The sequence below is a fragment of the Callorhinus ursinus genome, unplaced genomic scaffold (genome assembly GCF_003265705.2).
Source record: "Callorhinus ursinus isolate GAN/ISIS: 27379988/994484 unplaced genomic scaffold, GSC_fseal_2.0 scaffold10, whole genome shotgun sequence".
Lineage (NCBI taxonomy): Eukaryota > Metazoa > Chordata > Mammalia > Carnivora > Otariidae > Callorhinus > Callorhinus ursinus.
The window spans coordinates 22,189,729-22,212,467 of NW_027397072.1; the positions used below are offsets into that span (position 1 = coordinate 22,189,729).

At 51.4% G+C, this 22,739-nt stretch overlaps 2 protein-coding genes and 2 non-coding genes across 14 annotated transcripts; 3 read left to right on the forward strand and 1 right to left on the reverse strand.

Annotated features, from left to right (window-relative positions):
* Window positions 1-1,816: 1,816 nt before the first annotated feature.
* Window positions 1,817-21,480, forward strand: AGBL5 (AGBL carboxypeptidase 5). Of its 11 annotated transcripts, XR_012379653.1 has the most exons (18): window positions 1,819-2,198; window positions 3,609-3,749; window positions 3,867-3,990; window positions 5,107-5,366; window positions 5,591-5,762; window positions 6,072-6,235; window positions 6,795-6,972; window positions 7,237-7,415; window positions 7,826-8,282; window positions 8,769-8,938; window positions 9,242-9,377; window positions 10,036-10,238; window positions 10,864-11,078; window positions 18,289-18,444; window positions 19,512-19,618; window positions 19,920-19,966; window positions 20,450-20,580; window positions 20,951-21,086. XR_012379653.1 is itself a non-coding variant. In XM_073897131.1 (17 exons), exons 2-17 carry the CDS (start codon window positions 3,691-3,693, stop codon window positions 21,120-21,122), a joined length of 2,883 nt encoding a protein of 960 aa, XP_073753232.1. In that variant the 5' UTR covers window positions 1,818-2,198; window positions 3,609-3,690; the 3' UTR covers window positions 21,123-21,480. The 11 variants fall into 11 exon arrangements, 10 of the variants coding, with proteins under 10 accessions (XP_025723683.1, XP_073753232.1, XP_073753234.1 ...); XM_073897131.1 differs by lacking the exon at window positions 19,920-19,966 and having other exon boundaries at window positions 1,818-2,198; window positions 20,951-21,480; XM_073897133.1 differs by having other exon boundaries at window positions 20,450-21,092.
* On the forward strand, window positions 2,957-3,046 carry TRNAY-GUA (transfer RNA tyrosine (anticodon GUA)). The gene is given in 2 exon segments: window positions 2,957-2,993; window positions 3,011-3,046. It is a non-coding gene; the product is annotated as a tRNA-Tyr (tRNA).
* TRNAA-AGC (transfer RNA alanine (anticodon AGC)) lies at window positions 3,385-3,457 on the forward strand. Its single transcript has one exon. It is a non-coding gene; the product is annotated as a tRNA-Ala (tRNA).
* OST4 (oligosaccharyltransferase complex subunit 4, non-catalytic) lies at window positions 21,350-22,641 on the reverse strand. The gene is made up of 3 exons (XM_025867905.2): window positions 22,484-22,641; window positions 22,223-22,360; window positions 21,350-21,580 (listed from the first exon to the last, which is right to left on the reverse strand). The coding sequence occupies exon 2, from the start codon at window positions 22,357-22,359 to the stop codon at window positions 22,246-22,248; it is 114 nt and encodes a 37-aa protein (XP_025723690.1). The 5' UTR covers window position 22,360; window positions 22,484-22,641; the 3' UTR covers window positions 21,350-21,580; window positions 22,223-22,245.
* Window positions 22,642-22,739: the final 98 nt, after the last annotated feature.

Genomic DNA, 22,739 nt, shown 5'->3' on the forward strand with positions numbered 1-22,739 from the left:
GAATATTGAATAATCTGCCTATTAATAAAAACATTGAATTCAGATGCATTGTTGGATGTGCCTTGGTATATATATTTTTTATTATGTTAGCACACCGGTTATTAATTTTTAATAGACATTTTTAGAGTTTTAGGTTCACATCAAAATTGAGCAAAAAGTACATATGCCTTGCCCCCTGAACTCACACAGCCCCCCACTGTCAACATCAGTGAATCTACACTGACACATTGCTATCACCCAAAGTCCAGGTAGTTTACATGAAACATACTTTGTATGATTTTAGTCTTTTTTAAGTTTATTGAGACTTGTTCTGTAGCCTAACATGTGGGCCATCCAGGAGAATGTTCCATGTATGCAGGAAAGGAATGTGTATTTTGCTATTGTTGGGTGGAAGGTTCCGTGCATGTCTGTTAGGTCTAGCTGGTGCATTGATCAAGGCCTCCATTTCCTTACTGAGCTTATCACATATATATCCTTAATGTTAAAGAACTCTTACAAATCAAGAAAAGCCCAAACACAACAATAAAAATATGGATAGAAGACAATTCATTTAAAAATGCAAATGAACAATAGACTTAAAGTCCATTTCATTGGCAAAGTGCAAATTTCAAATAAGTTACCACTTCCTTTTGCCAAAGATTTTTAAGTGATTGTATACTCAGTAGATGCCGTACTCAAATCAGTGTAATGTTTCTGGGAAGTAATTTGGTAATATCAAAAGGTTTAAAAGTTCCATACTATTTTACCAAGTAATTCCACTTTACCAAGTAATTCCACTCCTGAAAATATATTCTAGAGACTAGAGAAGAGAAATATGGGCAAAGATTTATGTACAAGAACATTTATTGTAGTAGTAGTAGTAGTAGTAGTAGTAGTAGTAATTAAAATTTGGATGTAAACTGTGTCCAATAACAATAAGATGAACATTATGATAAAATTGTTGTAAAACCAAAATGGAAAATAGTTATTTGAATGATGATTTCAAAGAATTTTTAATAACATAGGAAAATTCTTATAATTAAATTGAGCTCAATTTGTTGAAATATTGGCTATAATAAAAAAACAGAAGAATGTCGGCAAGGGTATGGCGAAACTGAAACCCTCCTACACTGCTGGTGGGGATGGAAAATGGTTCAGCCATTGTGGAAAACAGTTTGGCAGTTCCTCAAAGAGCTAAACATATAATTACCATAAACCCCAACAATTCCACTCCTGGGTATACACCCAAGATAAATACATATATCCACACAGAAACTCCTACACGAATTAATAGCACTTTGATTCATGAAAGCCAAAAGGTGGAAACAGCCAAAATGCCCATCAACAGATGAATGGATAAAAAAATGATATAATGCTACAATGGAATATTACTCAGCCATTAAAAGGGAGGAGGTGCTGACAAATGACACAAGGTGGATGAGTTTCAAAAACACTATGACAAGTGAAAGAAATCAGACAAAAAAGTGAAAGAAATCAGACAAAAAGTCCCATATTTTATTTGCCAGAATAGGCAAATCGATAGAGCAAAAGCAGATTAGTGGTTGCCGGGGTACGGAGGAAGCCATGGTGGGGAATGATGGCTTAAAGGGTACAGGATGTTCTTCTAGAGCGATTTAAAAAAAAAAAAAAAAAGTTTGAAAACTAGAGAGAAGTGATCATTTGCATCACACTGTGAATGCACTAAGTGGCACTGAATTGTTCATACTTTAAAATGGCTAATGGTACGTTATGTGAATCTCTCCTTAAAAAAAAACAGAGAAGTCAGCAGAAGTGAATATGTTGTTTCCCAGCATCCCCTCCCCTCGAGAAAGAGAGCCAGCCAGCACGCTAAACGCCGAGCCAAGAAAACTGCCCAAGTTAACGCTCTCGGACACAATGGTAGCATTTGCAGCAACAGAATGAGGTTAAACCAAGAAATTGGCGGGAAGACGTCAACCACTTGCGTTGTGGGTGGGCGCAAGGGTCAAAGCGGTGCTGTGCTCAATGACAGCAGAGACGTCGGATTTAAACACCAGCCTGAGAGTACCCATAAAGTGTCGGAGCTGCGAATGGGCCTGAAACCATGCCCCGACCTGAATTTGCGCAGGGAGACTGACTCCAGGTAGCACAGGCCGCAGAGCGGGGAATGGCCCAGGTCTCCCCGCACGCCCGCCCCGCCAGACCACCAAGCAAGGCTTCACCCGGGACCGGGGTATTAGGTTTGTTTCTAAGGCCCAGGAACTTCTGGGGGGGCAAAGGAGTGGAGGCTGACATTCCAGGCCCCTGGAAAGAGGCGCGAAGGCGTGACGGGGTAGGGGCAGGGGCGGCGGAGTGGGCTCGGCCCGGCTCAGGGCCCGGAACCGCCGGGTTTGTGTGCTGGCCGACCGGGCGCCGCCGGCACGCCGCTAGCAGCTCGGTGGTTCGGCCTTCTCATGCTCCAGCCAGAACGAACAGATCCTGGCCAAACGGTGGTTAACTGACCGAATGAATGTCCTTCACGTCGGGAGAGCAGTAGGATTTTATTGGCGCCCCCCGAGACACCCAAGGGAAAATTAGAGCAAATAACGAAAGTAAACCCTCGGCTTTGCAAACGCGGCTTGCGCCTTGCAACTGCGGAGCACGCTGCGTCCCACTGCCCAGCAGCCCGAGGTTGCGGGCGGGATCTCAAATTGCGTCGGCAATCCGATAAAAGCCACGGGGGGTGAGGAGGTGCCAGGTTTTTTGTTTTGTTTTGTAAAAAGCAGGGAAATGGAAGGGAAGTGTATTGCGCATTTCCTTCGTCCAGAGTTGAGAAGTGGGTCCTTTGCTCGCACTTCTGTTTCCGGCTTCCTTTGTTCTGTGCGGGGGGCTCGGCGGGGCGAGCTCCTCTATAAAGTGTTGGGGTGGGGCAGCTTTCCTTAAAACCCTTTAGATTCTGTCAGTGATGCGGCCTTGGTAAGCATTAGGGAGGAACTGGCAGGTGTTGGGGACAGCGGAGCCTTCGATAGCTCAGTTGGTAGAGCGGAGGACTGTAGTGGAGTGAGCTGCGGCAATCCTTAGGTCGCTGGTTCGATTCCGGCTCGAGGGACTTCGTGCGATCTTTTTAGCCTCCGCTTAATTCAATTATCCCGTAGGGAGAAAGTTTCACTCAGACGCCCGCTGTGCATTTGCAGGAGCACTGCAGCTCTTTGGTAAAACAAATGTGCGGTACGTAGTCAGGATCCAATCCCTCGCTCTTGTGGGTTAGATGCGAAGATATGTATTACTATTACTTACGTGTGATTATTATATGCCTGCTTTAAAAAATCTTGCCCATGTCCCCCACCGTACTCTGCTGTATAAACGTCTTGAACTACGGTCGGTCCTCGGGTCAGCGGCCAGCCTAGAACAGCCTGTAAGGCAAAGGGAAGAGAGCTGGCAGTAAGCGGGGGATTAGCTCAAATGGTAGAGCGCTCGCTTAGCATGCGAGAGGTAGCGGGATCGATGCCCGCATCCTCCACTCGGGCTTTTCTCTTTTCTTTTTTTTTGCCCCGTGCATCAGAGGATCTCTTAATAGCGGGAGATCCGCTGACTCAGGAAGGTGTTTTGTAATACACAGAGGAGTACGGTAAGTAATGATTAGCTTCGCACATTGTCCTTTTATTTTGCAGGTGAGTCTTTTCCAGTTTATTTCCTGGTCACTTTGCGTTTTCCTCATCTTGACCGGCAGGCCGTTAACGGTCTTCTGAGAAGATGCGGTGTAACCCTCCGGCCCAACCTGCCGGCCGAGCCCCCAAACGCCACTGGCTCAGGTACCAGCTAACGTGCGAGGGAACCCCGGCGTGCTGACCAATGGCAGCGAGCCTTACTGGGCGGGTAGCCAGCTGTACCCGCGGCCAATAGGCGAGAGACTTCTTGTTTCCTGGCAGAGCGGGGTCCCGGCACCGCGGCGCTCGGGTTTTGTTTGGGTCCTGGGTGGAGGGCCCGGGTGCCGGGGCACGAGGTGGCGCCTCGCTAGCGGGAGAGGGAGCGGGATCGCCGGCCCCGAGAGAGGTGAGGGGCGCTGGGTGGAGCGCGGGCCCCGCCGGCCCCGGCCCCGCCCCCTTGTCAGCCCCTTTCAGCCCGGAGTCCCTCTGGAATGCCGCCCCGCCCCCCCTCCCGGCCCGGGCCTCCCCGGCCCCACCCCCACGCCCGTGGCCGCACCTCTGACCCCCCAGTCCCTCCTCGAGTGTGAGTTTGTCTCGCCCCTTCATGCCTCCGAACCCCACCCTGCCCTGGGCGAGCTCGGTCAGTGTGAGGCGAGGGTCTGTCGGAGTCGAGGGTCGAGAAGCCACCCCTTGCCCCCAAGTGGGTGTCTACCAGCCACTTTTTTAGGGGTGCTCAGGATACCCATCCCTCACCCACAACTACTGCCAGCGTAGCTTTTTCAGGGACTCCAGTGCTTTGCAGGGCGGGAGGGGGCTGCAGACAAACCCATGCCCTAACTGGAATTGAGCTACTGTCTCCAGGTGAGCAGGTGGCTACTGCCCAGTTTCTTTTGTCTTGGCAAAGGCCGCAGTTCTCTAGTTTTCTTTCATAATAGGCATAAGGTAGTAACAAAAAAAAGTAAGACCCAGCCCTTCCAGGGCTCAGGGGAGCGACCGACTGAATGCCTGTGAGGACAGAGGAGGGAAGAGAAGCAGCTGCCCGTTTAAACTTGGAACTTGGTTCTCTCCGCTCTGCTGGAGAGGGGGAAGCCAATCCAGGAACCAGAGATCCAGAAAGGCCACCTCTCAAGATGGCCATGTGTTGTGGTGGGTTTATCTGGGCTAGGTGTGGGAAATCTGACTTCTCTAATGTTATTCTCTAACCTTTGGGCTGCAGAAAAGTTTAGAATCTAGCATTTCTCAACATAGTTAAGCCATTGAGTACTTCATTTTGGAATAGCCAAGCTGTTGTAAAATGGGGTCGTTTTAGGTCAGTTATAAACCCTTAGTGTGGGGACAGAATACTGCTTTCTCTTAGTATTTGCCAGAAAGCCACTTCTACCTTTTCTGAGGTGGAAAGAGCCTGTTGCTTCTTAGGGCACTCCCTAAGAATAGCTTTCATTTATCAGGAGATACCCAAAAAACTTGGTTTTCATTTTTCTTCCTCTCCTTCCTACGCTCCCCACCCCCAATTTTTCCCCAGCTCTCAGGGCCAGAGTGGGCAGGAGGATGCTTTCCCAGCCTCACCATGGAGCTGCGCTGTGGGGGCTTGTTGTTCAGTTCTCGCTTTGATTCAGGGAACCTAGCCCACGTGGAGAAGGTGGAATCTGTGTCTAGCGATGGGGAAGGAGGAGCAGGTGGGGCATCAGCCCCCATCAGCAGCATTGCCTCTTCCCCTGACTACGAGTTCAACGTGTGGACCCGACCCGACTGTGCCGAAACAGAATTTGAAAATGGGAACAGGTAAGAGGAAAGAAGTGGAGGGCGGAAGAAGGAGAAGAGAGGAGATGTCCGTGTCCCCAAATCCCTGCTCGGTCCGCTCTCTGACTTACAGTTCACTACCCTTCCTCTCTCCTTGCCTCCTCCCTACCGAATAGGCCTTTCCCAATTTCGCTTGCTCCAGCTGTCCCACATACGCTCCCTCCAACCCTCAGTATCCAGTGACCTGTTTCTCCTCTGGCCTGCAGGTCATGGTTCTACTTCAGTGTCCGGGGAGGAACTCCAGGCAAACTCATCAAGATCAACATTATGAACATGAATAAGCAAAGCAAGCTATATTCCCAGGGCATGGCCCCCTTTGTGCGCACACTGCCCACCCGGCCGCGCTGGGAACGCATTCGAGATCGGCCCACGTTTGAGGTAAGTTCTCCATGAGGAGAAAGACAGACTGGGGTACTAAAAGTAGAGGAGGGGCAGGAAAGAGGAGTTCGCCTCAATACGGAGTACCAGGCAGGCGGCACACCCGGTTTTGGTATCCGCTTTCCCTCCAGTGCTAGCTGGAGTCCAAGATAAGCCCCTGCCTCAGGAAGCCTAGAAGGAGCCGACTGTCCTACGGAAAGTCCCAGAGGGAGGGAAGTTGGTCACTGTGCTGAGGGTGTAGGGTCAGTTCCTGGTGATCCCAGTAGGATCTTAGTTCTCACACCAGTGGCCCCCCCTCTTCCTCCTCAGATGACAGAGACGCAGTTTGTGTTATCCTTTGTTCACCGTTTCGTGGAGGGCCGTGGGGCCACTACCTTCTTCGCCTTCTGCTACCCCTTCTCCTACAGTGACTGCCAGGATTTGCTAAACCAGCTAGACCAGCGCTTTCTGGAGAACCACCCTACCCATAGCAGGTGCCGACCCCATCCTTACTCCTGCCACACAGTCCCGGACCAGACAGCCCCTCTGCTACTTCTGGAACTTGCCCCAGGAGCCCTGAACCATAAATGTCACCAGTTCTTTTTTCTGTACAGAATGTGGGACTTTGGGTACCTTTGACAAATATGTGTATGACCTTGATCTCACTGTACCACCACCTACATTCCACTCAACCGCCTGCCCATTTCAAGCCTCTTAATATCCCAGCTCCCATCAGGTATCCAGAACTTAGCACTGCCATTGCCCAGCGCACCTTTTTTTCTGTCCAACAGAGGGCAACCGTGTACACAAAGTCATCTATCCTAGGGAGCCATAAACTGGGGAGAAAACAGTAAGTTCACCCTGTCCTGTACTCTGCATCCTAGCAGTGCAGACCACCCAAATCCTCAGCCTCATTTAACATTGTGAGGGACTATAAGGTCCCAAAGGTTAAGGTAAAAGACCAGATCCTACAAATCCTAGGCTGGTGATGAGGCTCACCTCTTGTTAGGACTTTAGGGGATTCCCCTGGCTTAATGATTTTTGTCCCCACAGTCCCCTGGATACCATCTACTACCACCGGGAGATCCTTTGCTATTCTCTGGATGGACTTCGTGTAGATCTGCTAACCATCACTTCCTGCCATGGGCTTCAAGAAGATCGAGAGCCCCGTCTAGAGCAGCTATTTCCTGATACCGGCACCCCCCGACCATTCTGTTTCACAGGCAAGAGGGTGAGTGGGAATATGGCCGAAAGATAGTACCTGGGCCTTTCCTTAGTCCCAGGCCCTGCTGACAGCTTAAGGCCACGTTCTCTCTGAGCATCCTGGCCACCGCCTTAGCCTGCACTGGGAGGCAAGCGTGGCTGCTCCCACTCCACTTGCAGACTCAGCCAGCTGGAAATCCAGTGGCTACTCCTGCCCACCCCCCGCCTCATATCCTGTTAGAGTGGACCTATAGCGTGACTGGCCTAATGACCGCTCTCCTCTCCACCTCAGATATTCTTCTTAAGCAGTAGGGTACACCCGGGGGAGACTCCATCTAGTTTTGTCTTCAATGGCTTTCTGGACTTCATCCTTCGACCTGATGACCCCCGGGCCCAAACCCTGCGTCGCCTCTTTGTCTTTAAGCTGATTCCCATGTTGAACCCCGATGGTGTGGTCCGGGGCCACTACCGGTAAGAAGCCTCCCCAGCCTGTGAGGATTGCTCCCAGTCCCCCTCGTGTCCTCCATCTCAGTTAGACACTATCAGTCTCTCCTTTAACTTCTCCTGTATAACAGTCCTCTTGCACCCGAACAAGGGCAAGCCCATCTCCTTGTCCAGTGACCAGAGAAGGTGGCACATCTTGTGGCACTCTCTGGAAGGAGTAGTTAGAATAACTGCAGGTTCCACTGGGTGCAGGAAGCTGTGCTTAGGTCTGTGGTAGGGGTGACAGAAGATCAGGGAGAGGGCCTGTCCTCAATGCTCGCCTTCCTTATGCAGCCTGAGCCTCTCATTTTGTAAGTCCGTCTCCCTTTCATCCACACTCACGTCTCCCCCACTGGCCCAGCCCTCTTGAGCCTGCTTCAGTCCCTGTCCTCCTACAGCACAGACTCACGTGGAGTGAATCTGAACCGTCAGTACCTGAGGCCTGACGCGGCCCTGCACCCAGCCATCTACGGGGCCAAAGCCGTGCTTCTCTACCACCACGTGCACTCCCGTCTGAACTCCCAGAGTCCCTCTGAGCACCAGCACAGTCCCCGGCTCCCTCCAGATGCTCCCCTTTCCGACCTCGAGAAAGCCAACAATCTCCAAAATGAAGCTCACCTCGGGCATGTATCTGACGAGGACAACCCTGAAGCCTGGACGCAGACCAAGCCAGCAGAACAGAAGCCCAGCGGTGTGTGGATTATGCCCCAACAGTCCGCTGAGGCTGAGCAGCCAGCCCCCGACACCATCCCCCCTAAAGAGAGTGGTGTCGCTTACTACGTGGACTTGCATGGACATGCTTCCAAAAGGGGCTGCTTCATGTATGGCAACAGCTTCAGTGACGAGAGCACCCAGGTAGGGAGCCCCGGGGTGTCATGGGAGTGTGGGGGCTGTGGCAGGTCAGGAGATAAAGCTTAGGCCACAGACAGAGGGAGGGTGGCCTTTTGGCCGGAAGGCCTGTGGCTGCGAGAGATAGTCTACCTCCAGACAAACTTCAAAGAGTCAAGAAGGGTTGGCACTGGGGCTTTGTCTCGGTCATTACATCATGACCTTTGAACGAAGGTCTTTATTGTAGTTTGGGAATCCAGGGGGAAAGGACAAGTTTGCATTATTGGAGAGAAGAAGCTAAGAGCTTAAAAAGAGGCGGATTTGTACCTTTCCAACACCTGGAAATCATATCAGGCATACGGTGAGAATTCCAGAATGCTGCCTACTGCTGATGGTTGTAATGGTATCTGCCGTGGGTTTAGTCCCACAGCCCCGTTTGCCATCTCTTCCTTGCCCGCCCGTTCCTCCCTTCTGTCTGTCTCTCCTGAGTTGCCTTTTCCCTCCCCCAAACAGGTGGAAAATATGCTGTATCCAAAGCTCATCTCCTTGAACTCCGCACACTTCGACTTCCAGGGCTGCAATTTCTCGGAGAAGAACATGTACGCCCGAGACCGCAGGGACGGCCAGTCGAAGGAGGGAAGCGGTCGGGTTGCAATCTACAAAGCCTCAGGGATAATCCACAGGTTGGCTAGAAACTGGGGCGTAGCTGACGAAGTACCTTCAGGAAACCACCACCCAGTCTAGGCTGTCTGAGGAGCAGGGGACAGCCCAAGCCTTCTCTAAAGACAGGCTTATCATTAGCATCACTGTCTTTGGTCCAGGACTCTGTCTTTTGGGGACTTCCTGGGTATGCCAGACTGTGCCGAGGCTAGGTCTTATTAGCACTTTGTTCCAAGTGATTAGTTCTTAGACCACCGAGGCTGTCCCCCATGGTTCTGTCCTGATTCTGTCCAGGCAGGACACTGATAAAGGTCTCTGTGTCTTAGCTACACACTGGAATGCAACTACAACACTGGGCGCTCAGTGAACAGCATCCCTGCCGCCTGCCATGACAACGGGCGTGCCAGCCCCCCTCCCCCGCCAGCCTTCCCCTCCAGATACACTGTGGAGCTGTTCGAGCAGGTATGGAGGCACGGGGTACGTGGGGCAAGGGGGAACCTCCAAATCTAGAAGGGCCTTCGCTCATGCGGCCTGACTCAGGTCCCTTGAAGAGAGGCTCACCACTGTCACCATCTCACCCGGGAGTTCTATTCCTCAGCTCACATCAGGGGCAGGCCTTGACTGTCATGGTATTGAGAGGGTGAACAGGCGCTATTTCTAACCCCGTACCACGGAGACTCCCCGGCACATCTGAGTCAGGGTCTTTGCCTCTGAGCTCATCTTCCTCCTCCTGCTGGGTTTATTCCCGCCTGGGCTTGAAAGCATCGCCTCTACATACACTGGTCTTGATGACCTCTGGGCCCCTAGGGCACACAAGAGAAGTAGAAAGAGCTAGCAGGTTATTGAAGAGCTCGAGGCGCCTTCTGCTAGAATTCCTTCCTGGTGCCAGCCAGAAAGTACACCTGCTCTTGCCCATAAAGGATGCGGGCCCCCAACTGAGCAACGGTCTAGGAAACAGCTTTAAATCTGCTGAGATAAACAGCCCTGGCACAAAATTTGGGGCACCCACTGAGAAAATGTGAGGCCTGGCCTCCCCTGCCACTGTGCTCTGCAGGGTACCCCAACACAGCAGCCTGGGTTGGAAGTCCCAGATGCTGAGCCAAATTGGGCTACCCCGCAGGTGGGACGAGCTATGGCCATTGCAGCTCTGGACATGGCAGAATGCAATCCATGGCCCCGGATTGTACTATCAGAGCACAGCAGCCTCACGAACCTCCGCGCCTGGATGCTAAAACATGTGCGCAGCAGCCGAGGCCTGAGCAGCATTGTGAACGTGGGTGTCAACAAGAAGAGAGGCTCTCGAACTCCACCCAAAAGTAACAGGTAAGACCCACAGGGTGGAGAGAGGAAACGGTAGGAAAGTGGAACAGGACTCTAGAGCAGGAAGTGCCAAGGAATTTGTGTTCCTTCCCTACTCAGAAGGATCACATGGTGGATATTTTCAGAGTAAATTAAAATTGGTAAGATTAATGCATTTTTTGGAAATGGGGTCCTCTTCCCTTTTACCTGGAGCTATATACTTCCTAGGCATCTGAAAACCAGGCCAGGGGATTCCCTACTCAGAGCCCTGCACAAAATTAAATATAATTGCAGTGGTGGTGGGAGCAAGGTCTTGGCTTCCAGTGGTTGGGAACAACGCAGGGGTCCAAGGGCCAGCACGAGGGAATAAGCGGGGAATTCACTGAGGGTTAAAGCTGCCAGAGACAGCCCTATAGCTCTTCGGGTGCTTTCCGCGAGAGCAGCTGTGTGTGAGCGTAGGCATTCCAAGATCAGCCGGTATGCCCCGGGTCGGACACCTCGTCCGTAGATGCAAACTCCTCCCTTCTCTCTTGCAACAAGTCCGTATGCCTGTACCCCTGGCGCTGCTTTACTGAGCATCAGACCCTGGGGACAGCCTTGGGACACAGCCTCCCTGGCCCGGGGTTAACCGGCCTCTGCTTTTTTGCAGCGGCTTGCCTGCTTCCTGCTCTGAAAATCCCTTGAGCCGGGCGCGCAGCTTTAGCACTGGCACGAGTGCTGGGGGCAGCGGCAGCAGCCAGCAGAACTCCCCACAGATGAAGAACTCCCCCAGCTTTCCTTTTCACGGCAGCCGGCCTACTGGGCTGCCAGGCCTGGGCTCTAGCACTCCAAAGGGCAGCCACCGGGTGCTGGGCCCTGTCAGAGGTAAGCCGGTCTGGGAGCCCCTGCAACAGCTGTTCAGTTGTTTGGGGCATTGCTGGGGGAAGTGAGAGCTTGAAGATACACACTTGGCTGGGACCAAGGGGTCAATCAATAAAATTAGTTTATAGCAGCATCTGCAGCCTCTCCTGCGACCTTGGTGTTCCCTGCGCCACGAGCTCCAGAGCAGTAGTGTGTGTGGCCCAGGCAGGGGACCTGGGCACCGGGGCTTCAGCACATGCTGGGAAGCAGGGGGCTTTCCAAGGCCAAAACCCGAGCTGAAGCAGGGCCACACTGAAGTGCGGAGGCTCCGCAGCAGGGCCGGCGTCAGTCTGTCTTGTCGGGAGCAGTGTAAGGAAATGTCCTCACGACGCAAGCTGCAGCACCGTAGAGCCGGAGACCCCTAGCCGAGGTCTCTGTGGGATGACACTGTCCCTGGCTTCAGAGCCTGTTCAGAAAGTGGTATCAGAAGGATTCCAACTCTTACAACGAAAAATGGAAGAACTACAGACAGCTTCTGGTTGAGGCTTACTAAGCAGCAGTCTGGCCTCTTCCGGCAGTGGCCACGGCTGCTCAACGGGGCATCAGTACCCCTAGGCTGGGCTTGAGGAGACCCTGCCTGATGAGATTCTGGGTTCAAATGTGTAACAGAAACAGATGGGCCTTTAGGGAAAAAGAAGAGGCGGGCTATGGAGCCATTCCTTGGGAGTGACTCAGACTTCAGTGGGGAGAGACTGCTGTGGTACCACTTCTAGAAATACACTAACCCCCAGATCAGTATTGTTTGTGGCCTCGGGGCTGGAGAAATCCTGCCAGAGCATGGAGGCTTGTTAGCTGGAGCTAAGAGTTCTGCGGGTCTTCAGGCTGCACTCGTCCTGCTTAGCGCTTCCCCGGGACAGACCAGAAGCTCGCACTGGGCTGTGGGAATCTGCCTGCACTGGGTAGAGCAGCACAAGGGAGACAGCAGCTTTGACCAGTAGGACCTTTTCTCCCTGATAAGCAACGCACTTACCCTGCGTACGTTCCAAGCCCCATTCTTTGGGATTCTCCCATCACTGGGACAGGATGCTTTTGTATACTGTGTTTGAAGGACAGTATTAAAGTAATACTAACGCTGTGTATTTAAATAGCATTAAACAGTGAACAAAACAGAATCGCATATACATTTCATTTGATCCTCACAGGGACCTGTGGGGTGGATGGTGTTTCCATTTCTCTGGTGAAAAAACGGAGGCTGTGGAAGGGGGACTTGTCCAGGATCTCACAGCTATTCGTGGTAGCGTTATTCAAGCTTCTTACTATTCAAACTTCCTCTAATTTCTTTTCCCTTTTTTTCTTTACTTTTCTTTCTCTCTCTCTTTTTCTTTCTCTCTTTCTTTCTTGTCAGCCTCTCATACCTCTTCACTCATAGTTCCTGGGAAGGAATGTCAGCGTCCTAGATCCCCCTTCCCTGACTACAAAAGAGAAATAGGAAAGAGTCCTCTCTAGGTCCATGTCCTCCCTGGAGGATTCTAGGCAGTTTCAAATCAGTATTTTACTATCATCCCCACCTCCACCCTAATGCAGAGTGCTGTATGAAGCCCCTTCAGTGAGGGACATGTATTCTGTGTTTGCTACTTCCCCCAGATAATTAAGAGAAAATGTGCATATTCAGTACTAAGGATTTCCCTACAGGAAACAGACCTAAAACAGTCAGTCAACAGAACATAAAAAGCACACACTCATTATAAACACAGGGGACTTGGGGAGCCACTGTCGTAGATAAACTCAAGAGTAATTAGCCAAAGAATGCTCAGTTGAGAAATGGTTTTGAAGAATGGATGCTAGTATATGGCCTGATAAAGACATTCCAGAGATGAGAATGGTAGCCAGGACCAGCACTGCTGCGTAGAGAGGACAAGAAGCAAACGCACCCAGCTGGCTCAAAGGGCCAAGCCCTTCGGCACCGAAATTAGGTGAAGAGAGGCAGGAGGAAGAAGTTGAAATGTCTTGAAAACAAAGATTATGAGTTAACTGAGACACAGCAACGATTGTGTGCTCCAGAGAATGATGAGAACAAAACACATATGGAAGAGCAGCCTGTGAACTGTGTGGATTGGGCAGGCAGGGGGAGGGGAATCCTCGCTGTAGTTTATCCATGAGATGGCTAATGGCTGTACCAGGGTCCAGGAGGGAGAGATGACTATATGTATCAGAAATAGAGGTGGCAGGGTTCAGTGATGGTGGAAGAAGGGCAAACTAAGAGCTTCAAGGCTATCAGCCAAAGGAAAGAGTCATGGTGATATTAAGACATTGTTTGGGAGAAAAGGTGTTGAGTTTATTTATTCTAGATATGCCTGGATGTCGTGGGCTAACTATATGGAGGTGTCCTGCAGGCAGAAAAAAGAGCCAGCCTGTAGAAAAGGTGACAACAAGGTTGGATCTAGGCGTCATCCACACATGCAGGTAAAACAAGTGAGAATCGATGTCCCCCCAGGGGAATGAACTCAAAGCAGAAAAAAAGAGTAAGAGACACCTGGGGACTTGGGTCAATATTTGTAAGACCTGAGAAACTATGTGTCTAAAGTCATAGAAGGTTGAGAAGGGGGTTACTAATGAGACCAAACAGGAATACTCTAAGGAGGTGAAAAGGTCAGAGTGCTGGAATCTTGACTCCAGTGCTACAATTTTTGCTGCTTCATCTCCTAAAATCCCTGATAGGACTCCAGGATAGGAGACTAGGCCTGGCTTAGGATAGGGACCTGCAGTGCAAACTGTGGTATCTGGACTGGGCTTCTTCAGCCAACCCTTGGAGAAACAACTTTGTCCAGTTGATCTGGCCTGTAGCTTTGTGCTATTTCCTGGCTCCACACATCTGGCTCTTTGGCCCCTGCCACATCCAGGCATACTCTGTCTTCCAAGATAGGAAGAACACAACTCCCATATCTCTGAGACCGAACTATAAAGCAGCTATACTGGCCAAACCCAAAACTGAGACTGTGATTTAACAAAGGATTTTTTTCTGACTTGGAAATTTATGAGAAATTTTCCACTAATGTATAAAAGTCATATCACACTTAACTATACATTTAATTTACAATTACCCTTTATTGGCTAAAACACAGCATGAGATTGTGCTATCCAGAAAACTTCAGAAGAGATCTAGGCAGCCAGCCAGAAGCTTAAAGCAGAGGTTCAGGGAACTAGTCTGGCAGGTTCCATCCTCAAGGCTGGAGGGTGGCATTTTAGAAGGCCAACGTGTCAGGCAACTCGGGGATGAACAGGAATGTCCCTGGGACAGAAGGCTGCAAGAGCCTCCAAGGAAGCCCTGACCCCCACCAACCTCTGACCGCAGCGCCAGCTAGCTTACCTAGTTCCCCCAGCTGCAAAGGAGGTCCTGAGCAGCACCTTCCCTGCTCTGCGGGCAAGCTCCAATCCAGCAGGCGCAGAAGCGCTCGCCGAGCCGAGGAAGGCGAGGCCACGGGAATAGCTAGCTAGTCCACGACTGAGTCAGGAAAGCTGAAAGCCTGCAAGATACTGGTGCAGAAGGAGGTGCAAGCAGAGCTCGAAGGCAGGCCTGCTGGGGAGAGAGTGGATAAGTCAACTGGCTTTTCCGGTCAGTCCTGCAGGGCACAGGACTAAGGTGAGGCCAGCGGGGCACCCAGGACTCAGGGTCAGGCGAAGGCCTTCTCACATGGTGCACCCTAGGTGCTTCCTCCTAGTCCTGGCCCTGGATCCAGGCAAGTCCCTCTCAAGAACAACCTGGCCCATCTGGCAGGCCCCTGGGGTAAAAGAGGCAAGGTCAAAGTGGAGGCGGTCAGCTGGCACCCTTCCGCTGCCTAGTCCTCCCTCCCAGCTCCGGCCCTTCTGCCTGCGGCTACTAGAATTCTTTCCTGGCCTCTGCTGCGCCGTGGCTCAGCAGACGGGCGGTCCTGGCAGAGCAGGCCAAGCCCCACGGCAAGTGGAGGCGCCTCTGACAAGCGAGTCAGAGGACAGAAAGAACGCCTCCAGCACCATCCTGCTTCTACTTTTTCTGCTGCAAACAAGTTTCGTGGTGAAGGGCAGATGAAAGCTATTCTGAGGGCAGGACGTCTCCTGACACATCCATTTATTCCCTTAGCGCCTAGCACTGATTAAATGACCAGCAAATAACGTGTTGAAGGAATAAAAGGCAGGAAGTGGGAAGCCCAATAAAAGCTGGTCTCACCCTCCCCCACCTCGCTCCAGAGGGCATCAGTGAGGCCCACGGCCGTGCCAGTGACTCAGTCAGATCTAGGGCGCTACACGGAGGGGCAGTTCCAAAGAGGTCTCGGGGGGGGGGGGGGCATGATGCCAGACCTCGAAGCGGTGAGACCTAACTCCTGCACTGGGGAGGGCAGTCCACCTCTATCTCAGACCGTGCCCCAGGGTTATCCTCCCACTCCCAAAATGGAATTTCTGGCTGATTACCATAAGAATACAGTCTCACAACCTCTGGAAGCAAAGCTGATTCACGTATCACTCTGCACTAAGCCTTAAGCCACTGACTCTAGAGTTTAGAACCAAGAAGTATTTGGGGCTCCTCCCTTAAATCGTCTCAGTGGGGACTTAGAAGGCCTGATTATACCAGGGGCCAGAAGTCAAAACATGAGAAATTGGGTTGTGCGCTCACACTGCCAAGTCCAGAGGCAGGCCTGGCCAGGTTTTAAGACAGTCTGAGTTAAAATGCAATCTTTAAATGTTTTATCCTTTCCATGTTAGGCCTCTCTCCTAAACCAGACTGGTCTCCCATCCTTAAACTCTCATTAAGGGCAGGATTCTGGAGTTGTATCCGTAATGTCCTTCCCAGAACACCTACATTCACACTGATAGTTTTTACACCAAATGCCTGTTTTACTTCATACCTTCCGGAGTGTTTCTCCGTTCTTGCTACAACCTACAAATGTCCCAAAGGTTTTCATTTGCTTTCTTACCTGCTCTTTCTTACCTTTCCTGGGATAGGTGAGGCTTCATCCTTTAAATGATTTCAGCATACCCCTGTATATAGGTATTCCTCAGATCCATCCTTCATCAAGTTCAGGTTCATTTCTGCCTATTATGCACTGTCATTTGGACATCATCCTGATACCGTTGTTTTACTGAAAAATTACCCAGGTCTGGGTTCTGCAGTATTTCTTAAGTCATTGGTGGTGGGTAACACTTCAGGTTATTTGACCGTGGCCATGAGTCTCTGACTTCTGCTGTCTTTCACTGCTGTGTCACCTCTTATTAGCACCCTACGGTCTGTTGTTGTTTATTATTGACGCATAGTTGACAGGTCTGGTAATTTTTGACTCTTGGCTATAGCTGGTACCCAGCCTCTCAACAAACTTCTCAAAGCTAAAGTAGTTTCTGTCCTGAAATCTCTCCCTTTTTTCTATTCCTTATTCACATAAGTATCAGTTTTTAAAAATCTGGTTTGGGACTTCCAAAGGTAGCCTTGTCACTGCTAGCTACTGCTGAGTATAGCTGGACAAGTTATTGTCACCTACATCCTGAATTAGATGTGTTTTCCATCTAATACGCGTTGCTTTGTCAGGGGCCAACTGGCATCCTGGGACCGCCACTGAATTCAGCTCCATGAAGGTTAATAGCCCATTTGGTCTGAGAGCATTTTGGCACCTCCTGTCCCTCTGTGATGTGGAAGGACCTGCCAAACCCAAAAGCCTCCCTACCCAATCCAGCCACATCTGCTCTCACAACTTGTAGCAGTGACGCTTTAACCACAAGGAGTGGACCAGAGAGAGCTGCCACACAGGGCATAAGCCTGTGTCCTTAGGCTCAGAGAGATTACTGAGGCAGCCCATGTCTATAGTGGGTGTCTGCTATTCAGGAAAACGAAACCTTTACTAAAGTCTCTGGTTTTCTAGGCAGAATTTTGTAGGCATTGGGATATGTAGACTGGAAAAGACAAAGTCTCTATCCTCAAGAGATTCAAGTTTCAAGTAGAACACTAGTTAAGATTTATTGAGTACTGTGTGCCAGGCACTATCATAAGTACTTTACATGTACTAACTTATTTCATTAAGGAGACAAAACCCATAAACAATTACTAGCCAGGTGAACAAAAGACAACGAAGGGGAACAGTTAATTCTACCTGTGATGGTCAAGGAGGCTTCACCGAGATGACATTTGAGATGGGGCTTGTAAAGTTTGACTAGAAGAGGAAACAGACGCTGCAGAAGAACCAGAGGGCTAGCAGCCGCAGGGGCAACAGTAAAGGGTATGAAGGGTCAAGTCAGCACCCTACGAAGGGTGGGTAGCCTGGAACCACAGCGGGTGGAGCTCTGAAGGCCATGTTGAAAGGTTGAGACTTTATCCTTTAAAAGACCTTCAGTATCTCCCCCTGGCCTGAACCAAATAATTTTTTGATCAGGTCTAGGCTTTGGAATAACTTCTGGCGCCAGTGTGAAAGACCGCTTGTTAAAAGGGAAGGGATTCAAGCTAGGGCAACCAGCAGGGCGTTTTTTTGTTTTTGTTTTTGTTTTTCCCAAAAGCCTGATCAGAGAGACAAAGACCTGTATCTGGACATGGGCCAAGGCAAGGGAGAATGAAGAAGGAATCCCAGTGAAGGCAGCGGCAGTGTTTGCCAGATTTGGTTAAACACGAATCAAAATGTAAGCAAGGAGTCAAAAGATGAAACAAGGTTTCCAGCCCATTTTTCACCAAGATAAGAACAAAAGGAAGGATGGGAGAAAATAAGTTTTGCTGGGGTCACGAGAGACTAGCAGGTAGAGATGCCAGTGGACCACTGACCTGCAATCCCTGGGAAAGGGCCAGCGAGCAGCTTGAGAGTTGAGAGTATACAGAGCAGGAGGGGACCAAGAGTAGAATTGGGGGGGGTGAGCACTGGTATTTGGGGGCAAGGAAGAGCAGACGAAGAAGGGGCAGTTAGAGGTAGGAAAACCTAGGGGAGCCATGTTTCAGAAGCCAAGCTCAGTCACTTCTCTGCCAGAAGAGAACTGAACTGTTCAGAAATGAACTGGTGAGTGAGTAGGCTGGTTAGCCACGGAGAGGTGGATGAGGGCTGGCTGTGGCCTGGATAACTGGAATAAATGTCAGAGGTCCTTCTACCCATCTGAGATTTGCTTCTGAAGAGGGGTGCTGGTGTGGTAACACGCCTGAGAGCCGGCACCTCCTGAGCAGGGGGCGCCAGGACAGTGGAGCACCAGGGCCTCGCTTATTTGCCCTTTTCTCTCCTGTGTCCCTTCCACTCAGAGCCCCGAAGCCAGGACAGGAGACGGCGGCAGCAGCCACTGACCCTTCGCCCTACTTCAAGCATCCTGGCCCCGTCCCTAAATCCTGCTAGTTCTAGCCCGGCCTCCTCACCCAGCATGGGCTCCTGTCTGCTGCCCAGCTCACTCAGCATATCAGGTCTGTACCCATGGCCAGCGAGATCTGGGTGGGCCAGCCTCCTTCCTTCCCTACCACCGAGGGTATAGACCAGGCTCCCTGCTAGGCTTAAACCAGTCCCTTCAGCTCCCTTGCCACCTGACCTGGACTTCTTTCTTGACTTGATGTCATGCAGCCCTCTGCACAGCAGGGATTATCAGTTACCCTCCTGGATTACCCTAAACTCCTAAAGCACCTATGCCCTTGTACAGGAAGCTGGAAATTGTCTTTGTATAATAAAATAATAGTTACCATCTCTTGAGTGTCTACTATGTGGCAGGCACTGCTCTAAGCACATTACCTCACTTAATCCTCATTTTTAAAACTTAACAACCCGAGTACCTGCTACTTTGAGCTTCCTGACTCCAGCTTAGACAAAACTGAAGAATGAAAAAGACATAGGTCTTTCACCGGTCATCGGCAGCAAATGCTGTGTAACCCCATCATCCACAGAAAACCTAGGCCACCTGCTCTCCTTTTAAGTTATACCCCCAGCTCTGTAAAGGACTGGATGAGAAAGAGTCCTAAGACTCCAGCCCACCACCTTGTAACTCGCTCAGAGCCTGTAACTCCCAACCTGTCAACTGTCTTCAATGGGTAGCCCACAATCCACCAGTCTTGGGTACTTACTTGATCCTTAAACACTTACTCATTTGAATGGGACAGGCTCTTAGCTCTATAAATTCAGAGTGGCTCGGCTTGATGGGCTGTGATTCAAGATCCAAGCTGCCCCTCCAGCCCTTGGACCAGACTAGAGCATGCCGTGCTTTTCAACCAGGGGCCATTCTGCCCACTAGGGAACACGCGGCAAGGTCTGACGACATTTCTGGTTGTTACAGTGGAAGCGGGGCAGGGGAAGAAGAAATGCTACCCAGTGGGTAGAGGCCAGGAATGCTGCTTAACATTCTACAATGCACAAGACAGCCCCCCATAACAAAGAATTATCCAGCCCAAAATGTCAATATTGCCAATCCTGAGAAAACCCTGATCTAAAGGAAGCTACCCCCTCTTCTCTGTGGTCTCCTACCCTGATATGTTTCGTTTCCCAGGGAGCAGCTGCTCACTCCTGTCCTCAGGGGACAAGCCAGAGGCTGTCATGGTGATTGGGAAAGGGCTGCTAGGACCTCGAATCCCCTGTATCAGGACACGGTTGCAGGTAACATTTTTGGGTCTTCCCCAGCCCCTAGCGAAACAACCCTGGCAGAGCCCAGCAAGGCATTGTTCATCTCGGCAGTGGGAGGGAGAATGCTCAGTACTGCTTTCAGCCTCTCCCCTCAACCGTATCAGAAAGCTACTCTGGTACCTGAGTGCCTCCGTCTGTCCAGTGCCCCCAGTCCCTTCAGCCAGGTTTCTTGCTTGCTTCCAACCCATGTCCCTGCCAGATATACCCCAACCTCAGCCTGCTAGCTTTGGCTTTGCCGGCCCCTGCCCTTAGCTTCTCCTCTCTTTCTGCCCAGACCTGCCCGAAGAGAGTTCCCGCCAGGAGGGGTCCCGGATTCCCCAGGTAACACATCTGGTTGCTGCTCCTAAGAACAGCTGTACCACCAACTCCAGTTCAGTCCGGTCCCCATGCTAAGTTGGCTGAAGCTGGGTATAGGCAGAAACTGGATGGTTGAAACCACAGCTGCTCTGGCAGGGGCTGAGGCACACAAGGCTCTGAGGGAGATCTCCCAATTCTCCAGCTGCTTTCCACACACTGCTTCTCTATTTAGCCAGATGTTAGCCATGATACAACCATGGAGGTTAAATACTGGATCCTTTTGCCTCCCCTAGTTAATTAAGACTTGGAGTCATAGACTGAACCCAGGAATTCTCTATTATCCTGCCTTACCTTCTCAGCCAGGGACAGTGCCCAGAAATTCAAGGTCCCAATACCTATGTTGACCCCTATACTACATTCTTACGCATGGAAACTCTAGAAGCAAACCCAGAAGCAAAACAGTTCATGGAAGAATCCAGCCTCTTAGCCCACCCCGTATCCATACAGGCTAGGCCCAGGTTGGGCCGGGGCTCACCGCCGACTCGCAGAGGGATGAGCGGCTCTTCCGGCCCCACATCCCCTATACCCCGGACCAGGGAGAGCAGTGAGCCGGAGCCGGGACCCCACTCTGCACCAGGGTGAGCACCGGGTCCAGTCCCTGACCCCACCTCACTTCTATCCCTTCATTCCCATTTCTGCCGTTCAGGACCATTTTCTTCCTTCCCTACTCCCTCTGACTCCCAAAAGACTAAAGGTACTTTCATTAAGAATCTTGTCCCTGAATTTTTTCCCATCATGGCCTCAATCTTCCCTCCAAACAGACAAAAAAACAACTTCTTGTTAGGACCTAAGGCCTAGGAGCTGGCTCGTTCCAGCATCAGCCCACTGTGCAATGCTCAACCCCTCTATTCTTACCATCTCGCCTTCTCATCTCCCAGCCCCTGGCAAACAGACCAGAAGAGGGGCAGAGTTTTCACAACCCTGATTCCTCTCTCTTCTCTGTTGCAGGCTGCCTCAGGCCGGGCCCCCACGGCCCCACTCTGCCCCTGCCTTTTTTCCTATTTCTTGTAGTCTGTCTGATTCCCAGTCCCGGATTTGTTACAGCGGGGGGCCCTTGGGCCAACCTGAGGTTTGTTTTGTCCCTAAATCTCCCCCAATCACTATCTCTCCCCGGGTCTGATGCCTCAACCTTCATGCCCGGTATACAGTCCCAAGATGGGAACACAGTGGGGAATGTGCTAGTCCCCTCCCTCAGCTGTTGATTCCATGTGACAACCATAACTCCTTGGAATGCCAGCCACACTCTTCTGAGGCATCGCAGAGCATCACCTTGAGACAGGACAAAGCAGGAACCTGCTACCCCATCCCTCCCTCCACAGCACAAGATTTTGGGACCACAAAAAAAAATATATCTATATTTTTATATTGGGGGGAGGGAGTAGAAAAGAAACCCCTATACTGGGCCCTACTCAGTAACAGCTTCTTGTTCCATAGGGTTAAGGAAGACTTTGAGGAAATAAAAGTTGTTTGGAAAAATCCAGGTGTAGTTGCTTTGTATGCTGTGATGGGTAGAGGGATGAAGTGAAGTGTGAAGGCCCCTCATACCCTCCATCTTGCCTCAGACTATGTCCTGGAACCCTAGAAAAGAGGGGGAAAGACCCAAGGTAAGGAAAATGCTGCAGCTTTCCTCTGGGGAAATCTTTCAGGCATCAACTCCCATCCAGCCTGTCCCCCCTTTACATTTTTGACCCACACTTAAGGTTCCCCCACACCCCACCTTTCCGTAGGACTTGGGTCTCCAGTAACCAACCGCTAACTCAGTGCCCCTTGCCCCAGAACACGGAAATAGAATTCTACATCTTTACAACCACGCACACACACACAGGAACAAATTCAGCCTAAACAACCTTAGAGAAGTGAGAACTACTTAAGTGAAGAGCCCAAATCCTCATACTTGGATGGCATCCTCAGCGCCTTTATTCCTACCGGTGTCAGTGCCTCCTTGTAGCCAAACCCGCAACTTGGGCATGGGGGTACCATGAAGACGGGGGCTGAGGAAGATTAGGAAACTCACCCCCATTCTAGCAGGGAGCAGTTTAACGGGGAGAGGGCAGGGCACTGCAAGGCTCTCCCTACTGTGTGCGGATAAAGGGGCTCAGTTCTGGACTGTATCATGCTTGGCCCGACACTTTCTGATTTTAAGTTTCGAACCCTGCAGGCCCTGGCGCGGCCTCGCCACTCCACTCTCCGGGGGCTGGGCGCTAAGCCCCGGACCGTTACCTGGGGCGGAGAAAGCGCCACTTTCATTCCTGCTTCTTGGGATTGTTGACGGCCACGTAGTGATAGAGAACGACAAGCAGGAAGAGCGACACGCCCAGCATGTTGGCGAAGATGGCGAGCTGGACGTCTGTGATCATCCTGCGGAGAAGAGGAAGGACTGAGCCCGAGGCCCGCGCACTCCTCGCCCAGGCCGAGACCCGTCCTCGCCCCCAGGACCAGCCACCGCCGAAGCGCCGTGGAGCCCCCTTGCGTGCCTCTCACCTGATCAGCTGGGCTCCCCGCGATGCGGTCTGCGTACTAGCTGAAGGTAGGAGTCCCGGCCCGGAAGTCGGTAGCGCGAGCGCAAGCCCAAACCAGGCACTTCCGGCCTGCCGCTCGGTCGGAACGGGCTCTCTAGCCCCGCCGTCTCGCCTGCTCCCCGCGGCGCATCGTAAGGGGCGGGGTCTCGGGGGGGGGCCTGCGGAGGGACGGCCCCCCGTAGGGGGCGGGTGAGCCGCGGACGCGCGCCTAGGGCCGG

Coding starts and splice junctions, on each gene's coding strand:
- OST4 (XM_025867905.2), bottom strand. CDS start 22,359: ATGATCACAGACGTCCAGCTCGCCATCTTCGCCAACATGCTGGGCGTG.
- AGBL5 (XM_073897131.1), top strand. CDS start 3,691: ATGCGGTGTAACCCTCCGGCCCAACCTGCCGGCCGAGCCCCCAAACGC. Junction 6,973..7,236: donor TCTGTTTCACAGGCAAGAGG/GTGAGTGGGAAT, acceptor TCTCCACCTCAG/ATATTCTTCTTAAGCAGTAG. Junction 7,416..7,825: donor GTGGTCCGGGGCCACTACCG/GTAAGAAGCCTC, acceptor GTCCTCCTACAG/CACAGACTCACGTGGAGTGA.